Source organism: Schistocerca piceifrons, chromosome 8, assembly GCF_021461385.2.
Source record: "Schistocerca piceifrons isolate TAMUIC-IGC-003096 chromosome 8, iqSchPice1.1, whole genome shotgun sequence".
NCBI lineage: Eukaryota > Metazoa > Arthropoda > Insecta > Orthoptera > Acrididae > Schistocerca > Schistocerca piceifrons.
Window position 1 is genome coordinate 444,283,894 of NC_060145.1, and position 17,083 is coordinate 444,300,976.

The 17,083-nt window shown below is 40.7% G+C and overlaps 1 protein-coding gene across 1 annotated transcript; it reads right to left on the minus strand.

Annotated features, from left to right (window-relative positions):
• Window positions 1-1,093: 1,093 nt before the first annotated feature.
• On the minus strand, window positions 1,094-16,358 carry LOC124712510. Its single transcript, XM_047242820.1, has 2 exons — window positions 15,546-16,358; window positions 1,094-1,169 (listed from the first exon to the last, which is right to left on the minus strand). The coding sequence occupies exons 1-2, from the start codon at window positions 15,918-15,920 to the stop codon at window positions 1,140-1,142; spliced, it is 405 nt and encodes a 134-aa protein (XP_047098776.1). The 5' UTR covers window positions 15,921-16,358; the 3' UTR covers window positions 1,094-1,139.
• Window positions 16,359-17,083: the final 725 nt, after the last annotated feature.

The following is a 17,083-nucleotide window of genomic DNA, read 5'->3' on the forward strand; positions in this document are numbered from 1 at the left end:
GATACGATGACAGGACTAGGATATTACAGGTAATTAAACGGGGAAGATGAAAACGAGTTATGGAGATGACAGCAGGCAGACATTGCGTCGCTGATAATAGAGTAGGCGAAGGGCGAGGTCCGCAGTCACCACTCAGTGTGTGAAGCACTGCACTCGCAGGCTGGAGGACGCTGGTTTGTAACCCCTTACGACATGCTGACTGAGGTTCACCGCCATTTCTCGGAAGTGTTTAAGACACTTGTCAAGGTGGTCCCTGAGAAACAGCACGGCCAACGTCTGTCCCTACAGTTCCCCAAACACTTCTTTTAATCAGTAGAACGACGAGCAGTCCAAGCTGAAAATTTTTCCTTTTTATTCATTCTCTGACTAGTTTCGGGCCGATATCCATTTTCAGAACATCGTAACAAAGTCGGAAATGGCATTTCTGAACATGTTAAAAACGTGCAATGAATATTTACAGTTGATACACATAACTGTAAGGGCTGTAAATATTCATTGCACGTTTCTGACATCTCCGGAAATCCCATTTTAGACTTTGGTATGATGTTCTGAAATCTCTGACATCATGTCAACGACAAGAGGTTAAGTCCGAATCATCCTTCGTTTCCTTCGATCAACAGTGAAATACTGAAGGCAAACAATAGTTGTAATAAACATTTGTCCTCTGGGTAATGCTGGTCATCGGAGTTGGATATTTCGCATTTTATTTATCGTCTGCCTTGCGCCGGTTCTAGGCGCTTCAGTCTGGAACCGCGCGATTGCTACGGTCGCAGGTTCGAATCCTGCCTCGGGCATGGATGTGTGTGATGTCCTTAGGTTAGTTAGGTTTCAGAAGTTCTAAGTTCTAGGGGACTGATGACCTCCGATGTTAAGTCCCATAGTGCTCAGAGCCATTTTATTTATCTTGGCTCCCTGTAATTATGCAATGCACTTACCTGAATCATATATTTCTAGAAAGAGTATTGATTAGTGTACAACTATGGAATTAACACCGCAGAAGGGACTTTAAAGGTGGAATAAAGTTACGTAACACAAACTCTGAAGATCAATTATTCATATTTATTGTAATACTACAAAGTATTTTAATTTCTTAAGTGTTCCTGCTTTGTCGTCTTCTGCCTTCATGAGTGACCTGTCTTTCAGTCTTGTGGCGTATTTTCTGGCTGGGGCTGCAACAGAGAAACAACAAACTTACAAAGTAAGAGAGCACAGGTAAGTCACACAAGTAAAAAGTTACTGGGGGTTGAATCTGCTGGACCCTTCGAGGTGGTGCAAAAGCCATCGAATTTGTTGCTCTATTATTTTAAATATAGTTAATATGTAATTCGCTTCGTTGTGTAATCAGTGTAATATGTTAATGTATAAATTGTATAAATAAATTATTATTATTAATTTCTCTTTATTAATAATGGAGAAGAAGGCTATGATAATATAACTTATAATAATAAAAATATATTGTTTAAATATTTGATCTAAACGTTTTTTATTAACGATAAAACAAGGAATGTGTTGTCACATGAGATACGTTATATTCTTGTTTAAATTTATTTGTAATAGTCCCTATTTTCTTCATTGTTCTGTAATTTTAAAAACTTGGTTCGTTGGTTAATCAATCAGCTTAAGTAAGGTTTAACTATTACTGAAAATTTTTGTATTTTGTTAAAAGTTATGTACGTGCTAATGTATTCACTTTTTCTTTACCTTATGCGTTATCCCATCTCCTCAGTTTCTCTGAAAGCTGCTGTTGTCTTTACATATTCGCATCTTTGCGATTTGAAATATTAATATTTACTTAATGTTCTGTTACCTGATCAACGTAGAATTTAAGTTGTTCACTGCAACCTTAAACTTTTAAGCATTCCTCACTGCTAACCACAGTTTCAGAAACTCTTCACAATGCTATCATAAGGTTGGCAGAAACTACCCTCCGCCCTATGACAGACCGTTTAAGAGTTAAAAATTACTTCAGTCAATCTCTGGAAAGTACATAAATCCTGTAGTGATAATATTCTACTTTAGGGGGGCTATTCAAACAACACACAGTAAATTGAAGTGTTCTATACGTGAATCTACAAACGAAAGATTACCATCTCCTTTTATTTTCACGTCCTGTCAGAAGCTAATTTTTTTAATTTTTTTTTTTGTAATGTGCATATGAAATATTGACAAGAAGTGCTTGAGACACGTTGAGAACTCTCAAAGGCCAATAATGTGCACTTGCAACGGACTGCAGACAACTGTTGTACATAAACACAGCTGTGTTTTAAGAGGGCTTCCGCTAGTCCTTACGGCTCCAATTATGTTTACCAAATAATGATACAAAAAGTCTGTTCATGTTTCCATCCTCCGCCGTTTTCTCGTTCTTCCTCCGCTACACACCTTGAGGTGCCTTATGGACTACAGATGTAGATATGGATGACAACAGATGATAACAAAAAATAATATATTTTAAAATAAGGTTTTGCAATGCTCAAGCAAGCCTTAGAAATGAAAGTCATTTATCAACAGATACCCACTTTTATACAGGACGAGCAAAGAAATTCATTGCGAGATTTTGTTAGAGCATTTTAACTATGATTATGAAGTATGGATTCTGATGAAACAGTAAAGGAAAAATTAGAAGCAACAGAGATTTAGAGATGGAGAAGATACACAAAAGTGTTTTAGAGTGAAAAAAAAATTACAGTAAAAATTCAAAAAGAAATTAAGGAGAGAAAGCACAATGAGGTTATCTCTGGATGCTACATAAAACCATAAATTATCCATCACAAAGCGGCTCAGATCACTAGATCTTCATGTGATCTGGAATCTTAATCTGGTGATGGTTGTTACAACCGAAACAAATTACATCCAGTAGGCCGAAAAAAAATTGCGATTTCGAGAGTTGCTTTATATTTTTTATAAAATATGCACAGATAAACATGGTACAGAGAATCGATCGAAATTCTCGACAAATCATAGTTGCACATAGCGTAGTAATCAAATTGTTGCAAAACCAGTCCCAATCATCAACAGACCATCTTCAGGTGTCTGTATACAACGAAAAATTAAAATAAGGAACAACGAGTCATTAAAAAAAACGATAATAAATATAGTACTCAACATGTATAACCTATTGGCAACGTGCATTCAGAAATCTTATTCAGATGTGTGACAACTCCTATGATTCCGATATTAAACTTATGTGCTAATGTCAACACAGAATGATTACAAGATCTATACATATGTTGGGTTCACTTTTAGTGCAAGGCTATTAAGTTTCATTCTCCTCAGAGCTTGAAGTTAATTTAGGTGACTTAATATCACCATTGACTTAGGAGTGATTGTATTTAACATAAAGCATGAAGTAATACACACAATGCTTTGTAAGTTGGTTACTTAAATTTGTTACTTGGTTGTCAATATGGTGTGTTCGCTCTTCTTGACATTTTATTTTTGTTGTATTCTGCTATGACTGTAGATTGTAAGCAGAATATTTTTAAGGTTTTGACAACATGGGATTTCAGCCATTATGTTAATGTAAAAAGTCTTCATGTTTCCACCTACCCTAATAAATATGTGACTAATGATATAAGATGACATGAATGCTCAGAAAATTATTAACAAAAGGATGATAGATTATCGCCCGCAGAGTATGTTCATTTCTCCTAAACATTTTATTTTGTGGAAAGCTGTAATCTAGGGTGACCGTTTGTTACTTGCAAAACGGATTGCCTTCATGTCTCCACTTACTCGTTCTAATTTTGCCATTATGTGAACAATAGTAAGGTACCACAAATCCAGCGACGCCTTTAAATTATAAGTATAAAAGAGTCTTTGGATCTGTGAGCGTCTCTTCCTGCCAGTATGACACTTGCGACCATTTTGTCATTACTGAGAATTCCATGCCACGTTTTATAATTTCAAATGCTTCACGACAGTATTACTGGACACTGCATGTGGTCCAGATTTTTATTTCATTGGAGCTGTTGGCTTAATACATGATGGCTTGTAGTTGGTTATGAGTTGCCGCATGTCTGACGACATTTTCGCAGTGTAAGTTGTCAGCAGGTTATAAACGCTGAGTATAACATTTATGTTGTTTTTGTAATGATTCATTGTGACTTAATTTTGTGTTTCGCTGTATTCAGACAACTAGGTGTGGCCTGTAGTCACTGAAACTAGTTATGCAATAAAATGATTAACACAGCTGTGTGCAACCATGATTTTTTCCACAATTTTTACAGTATGTAAATGACCACCTCCTGAAAAGTATGTAAGAACTCAATTATCTGGGCACCTAGTTTAACACAACAACTTCATAAAAGACATCTTAGAAAAAAAATCCTGGGAAAAAATCATGAGGCTGGCCACGAACATCAGCATCACACAGTGTTATCAGTGGACAACTGCAGCCAAATGTTAAAGACGCGAGGGACATAGAAAGATGGTTATATCATCAAGGCGTTGCTTTTAGTGTCTGATAATGAGCAAGAGCAAGAGGGAGACCAAGAGATGGCTACACTAAGCAGATTCAGAAGGATGTAGGCTGCAGTAGGTACTGGGAGATGAAGAAGCTTGCACAGGATAGAGTAGCATGGAGAGCTGCATCAAACCAGTCTCAGGACTGAAGACCACAACAACAACAATGACCAAGCAGGTGATGAGTCTATGAAAGACGGATTCGCTTAACTTATTGTTGGTATGATACAAGAATATGAAAAGTGTGTGCATTCAACGCCTTCGAACTGTTTAGCGCAGTCGTCAATTGATACACTAAGTTACTCGCGTTTACTATTACGTAAGCTCAAAATGCAGGCAAAGAGTACGTCTTCTTAGTGTGGAGAGAGCCACACTACCGTCAAGTAGGTTTGCCAACTCTCCCGTATTACACGGCAACTCCCGTATTCTTCTGAATTTTTAAGCCTAATACCGTTTTTATTTTATACAGCAGATACAATCTCCTGTGTTTGAGAAAATGACACCGATTAAGATTTAGTCCTGCTGCATATTTTTCAAATCTTGATGCTGGACGGTCCCTACAACATCGATTAATCGATACGACGTAGTATTTTATATACTGTTATTACATCGATATGAAGGAAGCACAAAACGTAACACGGTGTCACGAGTCACGTTGCTATTATCTTGTTTCTTTGTCGTTCCGCCTAATCCGATTTACGCAAAATGGAAGAAACCAAAACTCCACATAAAAAGAGAGGAAAGTGTTTCTGTACGTATCAGAAGAAATGGGAAGAAGCTCATTTATGGATTAATCCCGTAAAAGGAAACAGTTCTAAAGTGTATTGCACCCTCTGCCAGCGTGAATTCAACGTAGCACTTGGTGGTAATAGAGATTGTCAGCAGCACGCCAACACCGAAGGACACAAAAGCAGAGTTAGGGATGGTAACACATCTCAGATGTCCGGATATTTTCAGTGCCTAAGTGATAGTCCCAGTAGTGGTGAATCCGCAAAAGGGGCAACAGTACGTTATCGGTTGTGTACCATACAGTGAAAGACAACATAAGTAATATTAGCATGGACTGCGCAAATAAACTTACAAAGAACGTATTTATGGTTTCGGATGTGGCCAAAAAACTACGTTGTGGTAGGAGGAAAGCAGAATCTATTACATAAAACGTATGAACACCCAGAAGTGTAAGTGATTTCCTAGATGCGCTTAATGAACCAGAGAAGTGTAGCACCTTTTTTTCTGTGGCTTCAGATGCTTTGCATTTCAAGAACAGGAAAACTTTTCCTGTAGTAATCAGGTACTTTGAACCCTGTGTTGCCATCAGAAATAAACTATTAATTTATGTGGGACAAGTAGATGAGTGTGCATTTCATCTTACAGTGCCGATAATGCTAATGTCAGCTATGGCAAAACTAAATCTGTGATGAAAATGCTGAGCGAGAAAAATAACAAAATATTTAAGGCAAACTGCACAAATCACATAAGCCTTAATGGCACTAAATATGCTTCTGATGTCTCATATGTAGACATATAAATGATAGTTCTTAAGATTTATTGACAGTTTTCAGTGTCATAAAAACGCAGGTAAGAATTAAGTTCGTTTTTTAAATTTTGTTGGTACTGATTGGTGTGAAATTTTAGGGCCTGTACCTACTAGGTGGCTGTCCCTCACACAAGCTGTTGGTAGGCTAATAAAGAACTGGGGGCCAATAATATGTTATTTTAAAAGCACAAATGAAACTTGTAAGGCTTTCAAATTGTATTTTAATGAGGAGGACCCAACCAAAATGTTAATTCTCGAAGCATATCTTCAATTTTTTCCTACATTGGAAATCTTATTTTGGAAACATTAAAACATCTCAAGATTTTAGATTTAACTATAATGGAGACCTGTAGTGCCATTGGGACATTGTCAAAGAAACTTTTAGCAAAGAAAAATGACTCATTTTCTGGAAGCAATAGACTCAACATTTGAAAAAGATTAAATCCTGCCAATGAGAAGAGAATTCAAAATAATTTTGCTGAACTTTATAATATCTTTCACACATATATTGTAAAAAATGTAAAAATTTCTGACAATGCTACAATTAAGTCCTTGCCCGCAATGTTCCTAAAGAATTCGGTTAATTTTAATGATTTTCAGAACATGCTTACTCATTTTCAGGTAGACATAAAATAAGGATAACATATACAATCAATTTTGTTCTTTGAAAAATATAATAAATGCAAAAGTTGCCACTGACGGTAGTACAGTTTAAAAGTGGATATCTGTGATGACTGGGGCATTGACCAAAAGAATTAAATCCAGGGAGATAAATAAGATCCTTGGCTTTGTTCTCAGTATACTGGCATCTAATTCTCACACAGAAAAATTTGTTCTTTGGTGAACAACAAACGGTCTGATGATAGAAACCGTTGCAATCTAGATTTAAATAAAGCTGAACTAAAAAAAGTGATAATCCTGGTTCCGCATGTGACGAATTTGTCCAATTTGTAAAGAATGATCGCAAACTTCAGACTTCTGCCAAAAGTGTAAACAAATATAGTTTTAAGTAAAAAATTGTGTAGACCTTCAGCTTATAATTGTTATGAATAAGTTATTGGTTGGTCCATGCAATAAACCAGTTTTGAGGTTTAAATAAATTGTGTTAAGCCTATTAATTTTGTTGGGTCAAAGCGTCCCTTATTTTGACAAAGAAAATTTGGTAATGGAAAAAACCACATTTTGTCAATGGAGTGAGTGATTGATTATTTTGTAAAATTTTTTTTATTGATAGACGCAATCACGTTCTTATGACACAGTCATAACCTGTTTCGGCCATACAATGACCATCTTCAGATTCTGAAGGCGGCACACACTGAACACAGGTACATGCATTGTCAAACAGGTTCATGTATTGACAATGCTTGAACCTGTGTTCAGTGTATGACGCCTTTAGAATCTGAAGATGGTCATTGTATGACCGAAACCAGTTATAACTGTGTCATAAGAATGTGATTGTGTCTATAAATAAACAAAAAAAAATTACAAGAGTTGGTTACCTCACAGTCCAGAAGTGCAGCATGTTCCACAGTTTTGTGTGATTATAGTCTTGCTACCTCCAATGGTAATTTTATTCTATTTTAATTTTATAAACTGACACTGAATGATGGCAATTTCATAGAGTTACCATTATCATTACAAGTAAGAACAGAAAAAAAGGTCTCCAGTCTAGCACTATCTCTCGAGTATAGCTTGTATCTTTTGAAACTTTTTTGAACGAAGTTGACAGTTGACATTCTACTTAGGGAAGTGTTTTATTTATTGTCAAAGAACAACATGGTTCACGTTCTGAGTTGTGATCTGATAAAGGAAGCAATATGTGATAATGGAAGTAAAATATTAAGCAATGTGGACAGTTTTATTCACAACAAAACATTAGCATAGATACTCTATTGGCTCCAATCTCTTCATTTTTGTTTTTTAAGTCTATGAGAGATAATATAATATATAGTTGATTTTCAAAGTTCTGAAATATTCTAATATGAGCTTTAATTAAACAATGTTTTTGTTATCATAGGGCGAGAGAGCTGCAACTAGAGAATAGTGAACCCAGCAACACATGATGTTTTTAGATTGTGCTTTAGTCGAGTGACTGATTTTAGAAACATATGAAGGAATGCACACTGGAGGCCATCATAAGCAAATCTGACACTTCCTACTGGGTTTTTTGTTGCTATACATCAGGTTGGATTTTGGGTCGCTTTTGCTAATAATTGGGACACTGCATGTTTAGGTGATGTATAGTACATTCAAGCTATTTGGAATATATTTCTAATTCTTCAGTTACACAGTTTAAAGAGAATAAAATTTTATATATTATTAGAACTTCTTGTATAGTATGTGGGCAGTTAAGTCACACAATGCCAATTATACACTATCTCGTACCATTAAACTGAAGAAGTTCTTTTACTGTTGAACATGTGACATTTACAAAATTACAGCCTCTTGTTAATGTCCTAACAATCTAATCTTTCTTGAAGATGAAAATTTATCTTAGTTTCTAATGGCTTCAGTTTCAACATTTTTAATTTGTATTGTTTTTGATAATACTTCTCCTGAATTAATTTCAGTTATTGATTATTAATGTGTAGTAGAGATATTATGTAACAGATAGACGACTAAATACAGAACAGACAAGATTTTTTCGATTGCAGTGCTTTTAAATGTTATTAGAATATTTGTTCTGAGGTGCATGACCAAACTGTATGTTTTCCATTGACAGATAAACCTTACTCTTCTGGAGTAATTTTTGCAATTCCAGGAAAAGACTGCAACACATAAAAAGTGAGTGTCGTCATTTATAAATTGAATCAGAAAATACACTAAACTTCTATTAGACGGCTGTGTAGAAGCAAACAACTGAAATGTATTCCAAGGTACAACACTCTAACATATCGATAACAATGTCTGCCAAATTTAATTACTTGACAGCTTGACAGGTTATCAGAAAGAAAAGTGAACATAACTGACAGCAGGAGACAGGGTTGCAGCCCATCCCCAATCTTATTTAATCTGTGCATTAATCAAACAGCAAGGGAAACTATGGAAAAGATTGGCAAAGGAATTATAATTTAGGGAGAAGAAATGAAAACTTCGAGGTTTACCGAGGGCAGTGTAGTTCTGTAAGAGACTGCAAATGACTTGGAAGAGCAGTTGAACGGAATGGATAGTGTCTTGAAATGAGACTATATGACGAACACTACCAAAACTAAAACAAAGGTAACGGAATATAGTCGAAGAAAATCAGGCGATGCTGAGGGAATTATATGAGGTACGGCATTAGGAATGGTATATGAGTTTACTCACGAGGGGCGTGCAGTAAGTAATGCAAAATTTTTTTTTCTCAGTCAGGTTCGATTACAAAGCGGCGGAGTTTGTGGTGGTACATAGTGGAATATTCCACCTTCAGCCGCTATAGTTTCATGAGGTTCCGGTAGGTGGCGGCTTTATGTAGCTTGCAAATTGCCTTCTATAGCAGAGAAGCGCTCCAAGCAAAGAGCCGTCATTAGTTTCTTTTAGAGGAAACCCAGAGCACCTCAGACATTCGTAGGCGTTTGCAGGATGTCTACAGACACCTGACAGTGAACAAAAGCACGGTGAGTCGTTGGACGAGTAGTCTTTCATCGTCGCAACGAGATCGCGCAAACCTTTCTCATCTCCTGCACTCCCACCGGCTGCACACAGCTGTTGTTCCAGGAATCTTGTGACGTGCGGACTTTCCTATTCGAGATGATGGATGCAACACAATTAAACACCTCACCGCACAACTGGCTGTCTTTGTTGGTAGTACAGACAGAGTCGTTCAGCAGTTGGAGTACTCAAAGGTGCTCCCACTGGATTCCCCACCGACTACGTACCTTCCATCTGTTTGGCCTAATGAGTTGCACACTGCGGGAAGCAGTACGTGATGATGGGGAGGTTATTGATGCAGCAAGACGTTGGCTCCGACGTAGACCAGTAGGGTGGTACAGTGCTGGCATACAGGTCCTCCTGGTAAGGTGGCATAAGGCTGTAGTACTGAACGGAGATTATGTTGAGAAACAGGGTGTTACAGCCAAAAGAGTAGGCAATAATAAGGTATATTGGAATCCTGCACAAAACCAACCTACTTTCAAAAGAAAGTGTTGCATTATTTACTGAACGACCTTCGTATTTAGGCAACATAATAACTAATGACGTGCGAAGTAGAGAAGAGGAGCAGATACGAAGTGCAGGTTTGTTATAGTAAGACAAGTATTTCCGAAAAAGAGGAAATCACTAACATCCATGGGTTACTAAGTTCTTCTAAGGGTATTTATAAAGTTTATGGCTTTGTACAAACGTGGAACGTGGGCAGTAAGCAGTTCAAACAAAAGTAGATTAAAAGATGGAGGAACTAATGAGGAGTCACTGAACCGAAACGGGAAGAAAAGAAATTTATAGCACAACTTGACTAAAAGAAGGGTTCGATTAATACGATACATCAAACAATAGTAAGTTGTGTAATTGTGGGAAGTGTGGTAAGGCGGGGGGGGGGGGAGAGAAGTGGGAGGAGGGGGTTGTAGACGGAGGCCTAGGCATGAGTACAATAAGCAGGTTAAAAAGGGTGTATGTTGCAGTAGTTATTACTGGACTAACTGTGTGCACGTGGAACGCCAATGGAATTCGCAGTCAAGTAGGAGAGTTCGGTCAATTCCTCCAAGATGAAAGAATCGACGTGTGCCTTGTCATCGAGACACACTTGAAACCCGACATCCAAGTACGAGTCGCCAACTACAGCTGTTTCCGGACGGACCGGCCGACTGCTGGTGGAGGAACAGCAGTATATGTAAGAAACTCCTTGATGCATCACCAACTGCCACCCCCAGGGTTATCCACAGTAGAAGCCACATCGGTTGCAGTCCAAACATTAAGAGGCCGCAAACAATTCATTAAAGCGTACAGGACCCCCCGTGGCCATCTAGAAGAAGCAGACTTTGAGGCGTTACTGTCACAACAAGGAAATTTTTTCTTGCTGGCGACCTTAATGCCAAAAATACCAACTGGAACAGCCGCATCACTAACATCAGTGGACGCCGTCTCCTACGAGTTGCAGAAAGAAACCACGCCATCATTGTGGCACCATACGACTCCACATGCTTTCCGAACAGAGGCCAAAGTGACGTGCTGGATATAGCCATCATTAAGGGATTTCCCAATGATGTTACTGCCACTACCAGAACGGCCCTTACATCAGATCATGAACCTGTCATCTTTGATGTCGACCTCGTCGGCATCAATAAACCGGCAACACACCACCATGATATTCGAGGAATCGGCTGAGAAACATATCGCCAGCTGCTTGAAAGAGGCCTTCCGGACACACCAGACCCAGAGACAGCAGGAGCAGAAGCCACTCTATTATCCCTAACAACTAAAGCACTAGACGCTGCAACAGAAGGCACGCCTCCGAGACGGCCTACACGGCCAAAAACACCAACTGCCTTCACTTATCATAGCAGCCATCAGGGGAAAAAAACGAGCATTCAGAGAATGGGAGGCAACGTGCAATCCAGCCACAAAGCGCCTAGTAAATCGACTGCAACGAGAAATAAAGGCAGAAGTAGAAAAACATAAGAATCAAGTCTGGGCAGTAAAGGTTGCACTGCTACAGCTACAAGACCAATCAGCCTGGAAGACGACGAAGTCTCTACTGAGGAACGGACAGAAGCTACCCCCAGTACACGTGGCCAACAATATAATTAGCGAACCAGATACCAAAGCTAATGCTTTGGTAGATGTATTCGCAAAAAACTTTACGCCGATGAATGACCCCGCCGACGCAGCCCACATTGGCCTAGTCAACGAGAGACTTCCAAGATTCCTCGCCAATCGAGCCGAAGATGACCATATTCAACCTATCACGACAGCAGAAGTTACAAAACAGCTCGAAGAACTAAATGGAAAAAAGGCTGGAGGACCAGACCGCCTAACAAATGAGCTGTTGAAGCAACTATCACCTACCGCAGTACCACTAATAGCGGCCGCTTTCAACGAGATCCTGGCAACTGGCGACTTCCCCCTAACATGGAAACATGCCGAGGTCGTCGCCATACCGTAGGCAGGAAAGGACCCTCGACCACCTGCTAGCTACAGACCAGTCTTTTACCTGCTATTCGAAACTTTACGAACGTTTATATATAAAGAGAGTTCAGCAGCATGTGGAAGCAGAGCACCTGATACCAGACGTCCAGTTCGGCTTTCGCCGTGGCCTCTCCAGCACCCAGCAGCTACTACGCCTAGCTGAGGAAACATTCGGCGCCATGGAAAGAAAGGAATTCTTCGGGGCTTTATTTCTGGATGTCTCTCGTGACTTTGATTGCGTATGGCACGAGGGACTCCTGTATAAACTCCTAGATAAAGGGGTCCCCATGTCACATGCAACACTCCTGAAGGGCTATCTAGAAAACCGGACATTTCATGCCCGCACTCAAGATGGTATATCGTCCACCAGACCCGTCAAAGCAGGATTACCTCAGGGCAGTGTACTGGGACCACTGTTATACATCTTGTATACATCCGACCTACCATCGACGGCCAGAACACACCTATCTTTATATGCAGATGATACAGCCATGTACTCCCGAAGTATGAATGCTGCACACCTCCAGGCAAGACTGCTACAAGCATGTAATAAGCTGAGTGAATGGGCGACGAAATGGCGATTGTCTTTCAACGACACGAAGACGCAGGCAATAGCTATTTGTAGAAGGCCACTCCCGCCTAACATCCAGCCCATTAACATAAGTAGCACCCCAGTCCCACGGTTAAAAACAGCAAAATACTTGGGTGTGACCCTTGATAGGTGGTTGACATGGCAACCTCACATAGAAAATATTCGAGAGAAAGCCAGGAGAAGAATGGTACAGTTTTACCCACTATTAAACCCATCGTTAACACTACCATCTAGACTGGGGGTGATATTGCACCTGACATTGGTGCGACCGGTCTTGGACTACGCCGCTGTTGTGTGGGGCCATGCTGCTCCAACCCACATACAACGGATGCAAAGAATTCAGAATCGTGCTCTGAGAAGGGCACTCCACCTGCCATACCGGTTCCCAACGAACGAACTTCACCAACTCGCAGGGGTACCCTATTTGAGGGACCGATTCAGAACCACTGCCAAAACCTTTTACGAAAACACACAACAGTCAGATAACGAACTTGTACAAGAACTTGGACACAGGGTGCACTACCTGGCCTCCACCAGATTATTTTATTAAAATAAAAGGTGAATGAATGAGTGTGAGAATGTGTTAACTGTAATATGTATGAGTGTGTACAATGTATATATCGTGTGAATGTGTGAGAGGATGGGAGAAAAAAAATAAAAATTAAAAAATTTAAACAAAAATAAAAATAAAAAAATGAAAAATAAATAAAAAATAAAAATATATTATCATCGAGCCAACGTCTTTTTAAATCATTTAAAAGCAGAGAAAAACAAGACAACCAAAAAGCTGAAACTTCCTGGCAGAGTAAAACTGTGTGCCGGACCGAGACTCGAACACGGGACCTTTGCCTTTCTCGGGCGAGTGCTCTAACGACTGAGCTACCCAAGAACGACTCACGCCCCGTCCTCATACCTTTACATCTGCCAGTACCTCGTCTCCTACCTTCCAAACTTAACAGAAGCTCTCCTGCGAAACTTGCAGAACTAGCACTACTGAAAGAAAGGATATTGTGGAGACATGGCTTAGCAAGAGAGCTTCTGTAAAGTTTGGAAGGTAGGGAATGAGGTACTGGCAGAAGTAAAGCTGTGAGGACGGTGCGTGAGTCGTGCTTGGGTAGCTCAGTCGGTCCCTCTGTAATAAAAAACTGAGTCAATCGACCAACAACGAACATAAAAGGATGTCTTACGACGTCCGCCCCGAGCAAATGCAACGAACAGAAGCGAACAAAACGAGATTAAAAAAAAAAAAAGTCGGTAGAGCACTTGTCCGCGAAAGGCAAAGGTCCCGAGTTCGAGTCTCGGTCCGGCACACAGTTTTAATCTGCCAGGAAGTTTCATATCAGCGCACACTCAGCTGCAGAGTGAAAATCTCATTCTGGAAACCAAAAAAACTATTGTTTTAATGTCAATTTTTATTATTGAAGGCATAGCCGCATGGCTTGAACTTCTACTTTCAGACTGGGCAATCCTAGATGCCCCAATATATTCTGCAGTAGTTATTCAGTGGCGAATAGGCTCCCACATGATGGACTGGCATGTCGAGCTGCATCAAAGTGGTCTTCAGACTGAAGAGTATAACAGAAACTGTCACCTAAAGTAAGTAAACTAAATCTCAATTAACGCATTCTTCCTCTGTACAGTCACACAGAAACAACATTTTATTCACTGATAATCTGTTAGTGACTATGACAACGCTTTATATGCCCTGAAAAAAAAAAAACGCTCGAAGGGCACTAATGTGGCTTGAATTACCAGGTACTCGTTAGCTAGCTTATACGACTAGCAGAATAAGCACTTCCACGTCTTCCCAACGAGCTAAGGAATTATACTACGGATTAAGGTGACTGCTTCACCATTCTCCTTTTGGTTGATGTGTGCTAAAGTCTAATAACAACTCCTAAAGTCATGTATCATTTGAAGAGAAAATTCACCATCTGCTGGTGCCGGCTGTAGCAGTAAAATTAGTTGCTTGTAAATGCCCTATTGTAGAAGCTGTCATAGCACAAGCTCTGAGATTCTCGAAATCTATAGTTTAGAATCTTGGGTAAAGCAAGCAAGTTATTACAGTCAAATGGTTATGTTAACTTGGTCCAAATCGGCGTTCTATGTGCTTGAGGAGCTCATCTTTTGTTGCCTCTAATACACCGGTCTTATCAGTCGTGTGGGCAAAAGTTTGTGGTTAGCAATAACAATGTAATTAAAAATTACTAGATACTAATACTAATAAAAGTATTAATTGGATGTGTTCGAATAGTAGCGTGTGTTAGGTGAAAGGGCTCCATTCCAAGAAGTATCTACAGTATTTCCGGGTCCCTGCTGCCAGCGTTCCTTTGCAGTGGGGCTGCTTCCGCGATGGGAAAATGTGTCCCCACAGTATTTCAGACGCCGGTAAGGAACGCTGTAATGGCCAGTGAGAATTGATGTCAATCAAGTAGGCGTGCTCCGAGAGCCAAATGGGTATGGCGACAGGTTATGGAATGAATGATATCCGGATTCGATTCGCAAACGCCGTCTGGAGTGGCCGAGCGGTTCTAGGCGCCACAGTCTGGAACCGCGCGACTGCTACGGTCGCAGGCTCGAATCCTTCTTGGGGCATCGATGTGTACGATGTCCTTAGGTTAGTTAGGTTTAAGCAGTTCTAAGTCTAGGGGACTGATGACCTCAGAAATTAAGTCCCTTAGTGCTCAGAGCCATTTGAACCATTTGATTCGCAAACTGAATAAATGCAAATGCAGAGACGGTTTTTTTCAAACTGGCGTATTGCTTCCACAATGTAGCTGCTGCTCGACGTGAGAATTCAGAGAGAATGGGGGGAGAGAGCGAAAATAAAAAAACATTAAGGCTCACACTTACCGGATAGCGAGAAGCATCGTCGGGGTAACTGCAGTAGTAAGTGACGTCATTCAGCAACAGCAGCTCAAAGTGCGCCGTTCCATTAGACGTAGCTTGGCGGGAGCATACGACATGCGGGCTCGTGCCATCCTCCCGAGTGGGGAGTCCGCTAATCAGACAGCGGTACAGCTGTTCCCCTGTGTGCGTGCCCGGTAGAGGCAATTCTGAATACACACGGAACGCGCATTTGAGTGGGTTATCGGCGATACCCGGCAGGTTAAAATGATAACGCCCGTCAGATTGGTAACTCTCTCCTTCAGCAAAAATTTGGCAAAAGATGGTCGGGTATCCTGGAAACTGAGGTACAGTATTCCTCTGTCGTAATGCTGAAGACATTTCACTGGATGATCCTCATGAGGGCGCTTTACTCTCAGAGGGAAATATTCGTCTGGTAACGGTGAATGACTAGTGCAGTACATGCTATATCCCATAAAATTTACGCGACGTCCCTCGCTGAAATCGAAAAGACGCGGTGCACTCTTTCGAATTAGGTTAAAATTACTGTCTATCGTTGCGTTTCCTTCGAACGAGCATTTGTAGGGAGAGTACCCTCGTGGCAGACTGAGACAAAACCCGGCCTCTAAGAGGCCTTCCAAGGCGCACTCGTGATCCTTGTCTGGCTCGCAAATGAAGGGCGGGACATTGGCCACGAAAAACACGAGGGCATCTTCGGCCCTAGAAGGAGAATACTGGAACTGCTCCTCCTCGAAGTAATCTCCAGCGTTGCGGCCGCTGGACACTGCGGCCATCGTCAGCAGCAGGAGGCTGCAAGCCCTGCCCGCGCTCTTCATGGCGCACTGAACTCTGGCGCTGCCCACTCCTCAGACAGTGGGCCCAGTACTGTGCTAAAAATGCAGCATCCCTACGTCACGGCCGTGCGTCACTGTGCTAATTTTTATTTCTAAGTTTGTCCGCTGCCTCAGTTTCTTGTGTATCTGGCGTCACCACAGCTGCTGCGGCCGCTGTGACCCGTTTGGATGTTGTCTCTAGGTCCCAGCGTTTCTGCCGTCCCATGACCTTTTTCTGCAACTGTTTGTGTCTGACATGTGAGTACGTGTTGCTGCTCGCTGAAAATATTGCGTAACACTGTTCCAGGGTGAATTCAGTGATATCACTCCCCAAGAATCCCCAAGGAACGACCGCAGGCCACCATTGGCTGATTCCGCAGGGTGCACTGGGAACTACGGTGACAAAATCAATCACTAAGCACTTTTTACCTGTCTTCGCAGTTACTTGTATTAAGCGTGGAATAAATGTTGTCAGGCTATGCTACGGATCAATCCGTTACCATACCTTTTGTCGAGTGTTCACTTTAGTCCGCTATTATCTCCCAACGCCACCCTGACCTCTTGATATGCTGTCAGCTACAATTTATTTGATTTTATCCTCATTCTCCTTAAATGTTCAAAAATGGTTCAAATGGCTCTGAGCACTATGGGACAACATCTGAGGTCATCAGTTCCCTAGAACTTAGAACTACTTAAACCTAACTGATCTAA

What these genes read in the sequence shown, in the direction of transcription:
- LOC124712510 (XM_047242820.1), bottom strand. Translation starts at nt 15,920, where the DNA reads ATGTCTTCAGCATTACGACAGAGGAATACTGTACCTCAGTTTCCAGGA. An exon ending in ACGATGCTTCTCGCTATCCG is followed by an intron (nt 1,170 to 15,545) that starts GTAAGTGTGAGC and finishes TCTCTGTTGCAG; the next exon opens with CCCCAGCCAGAAAATACGCC.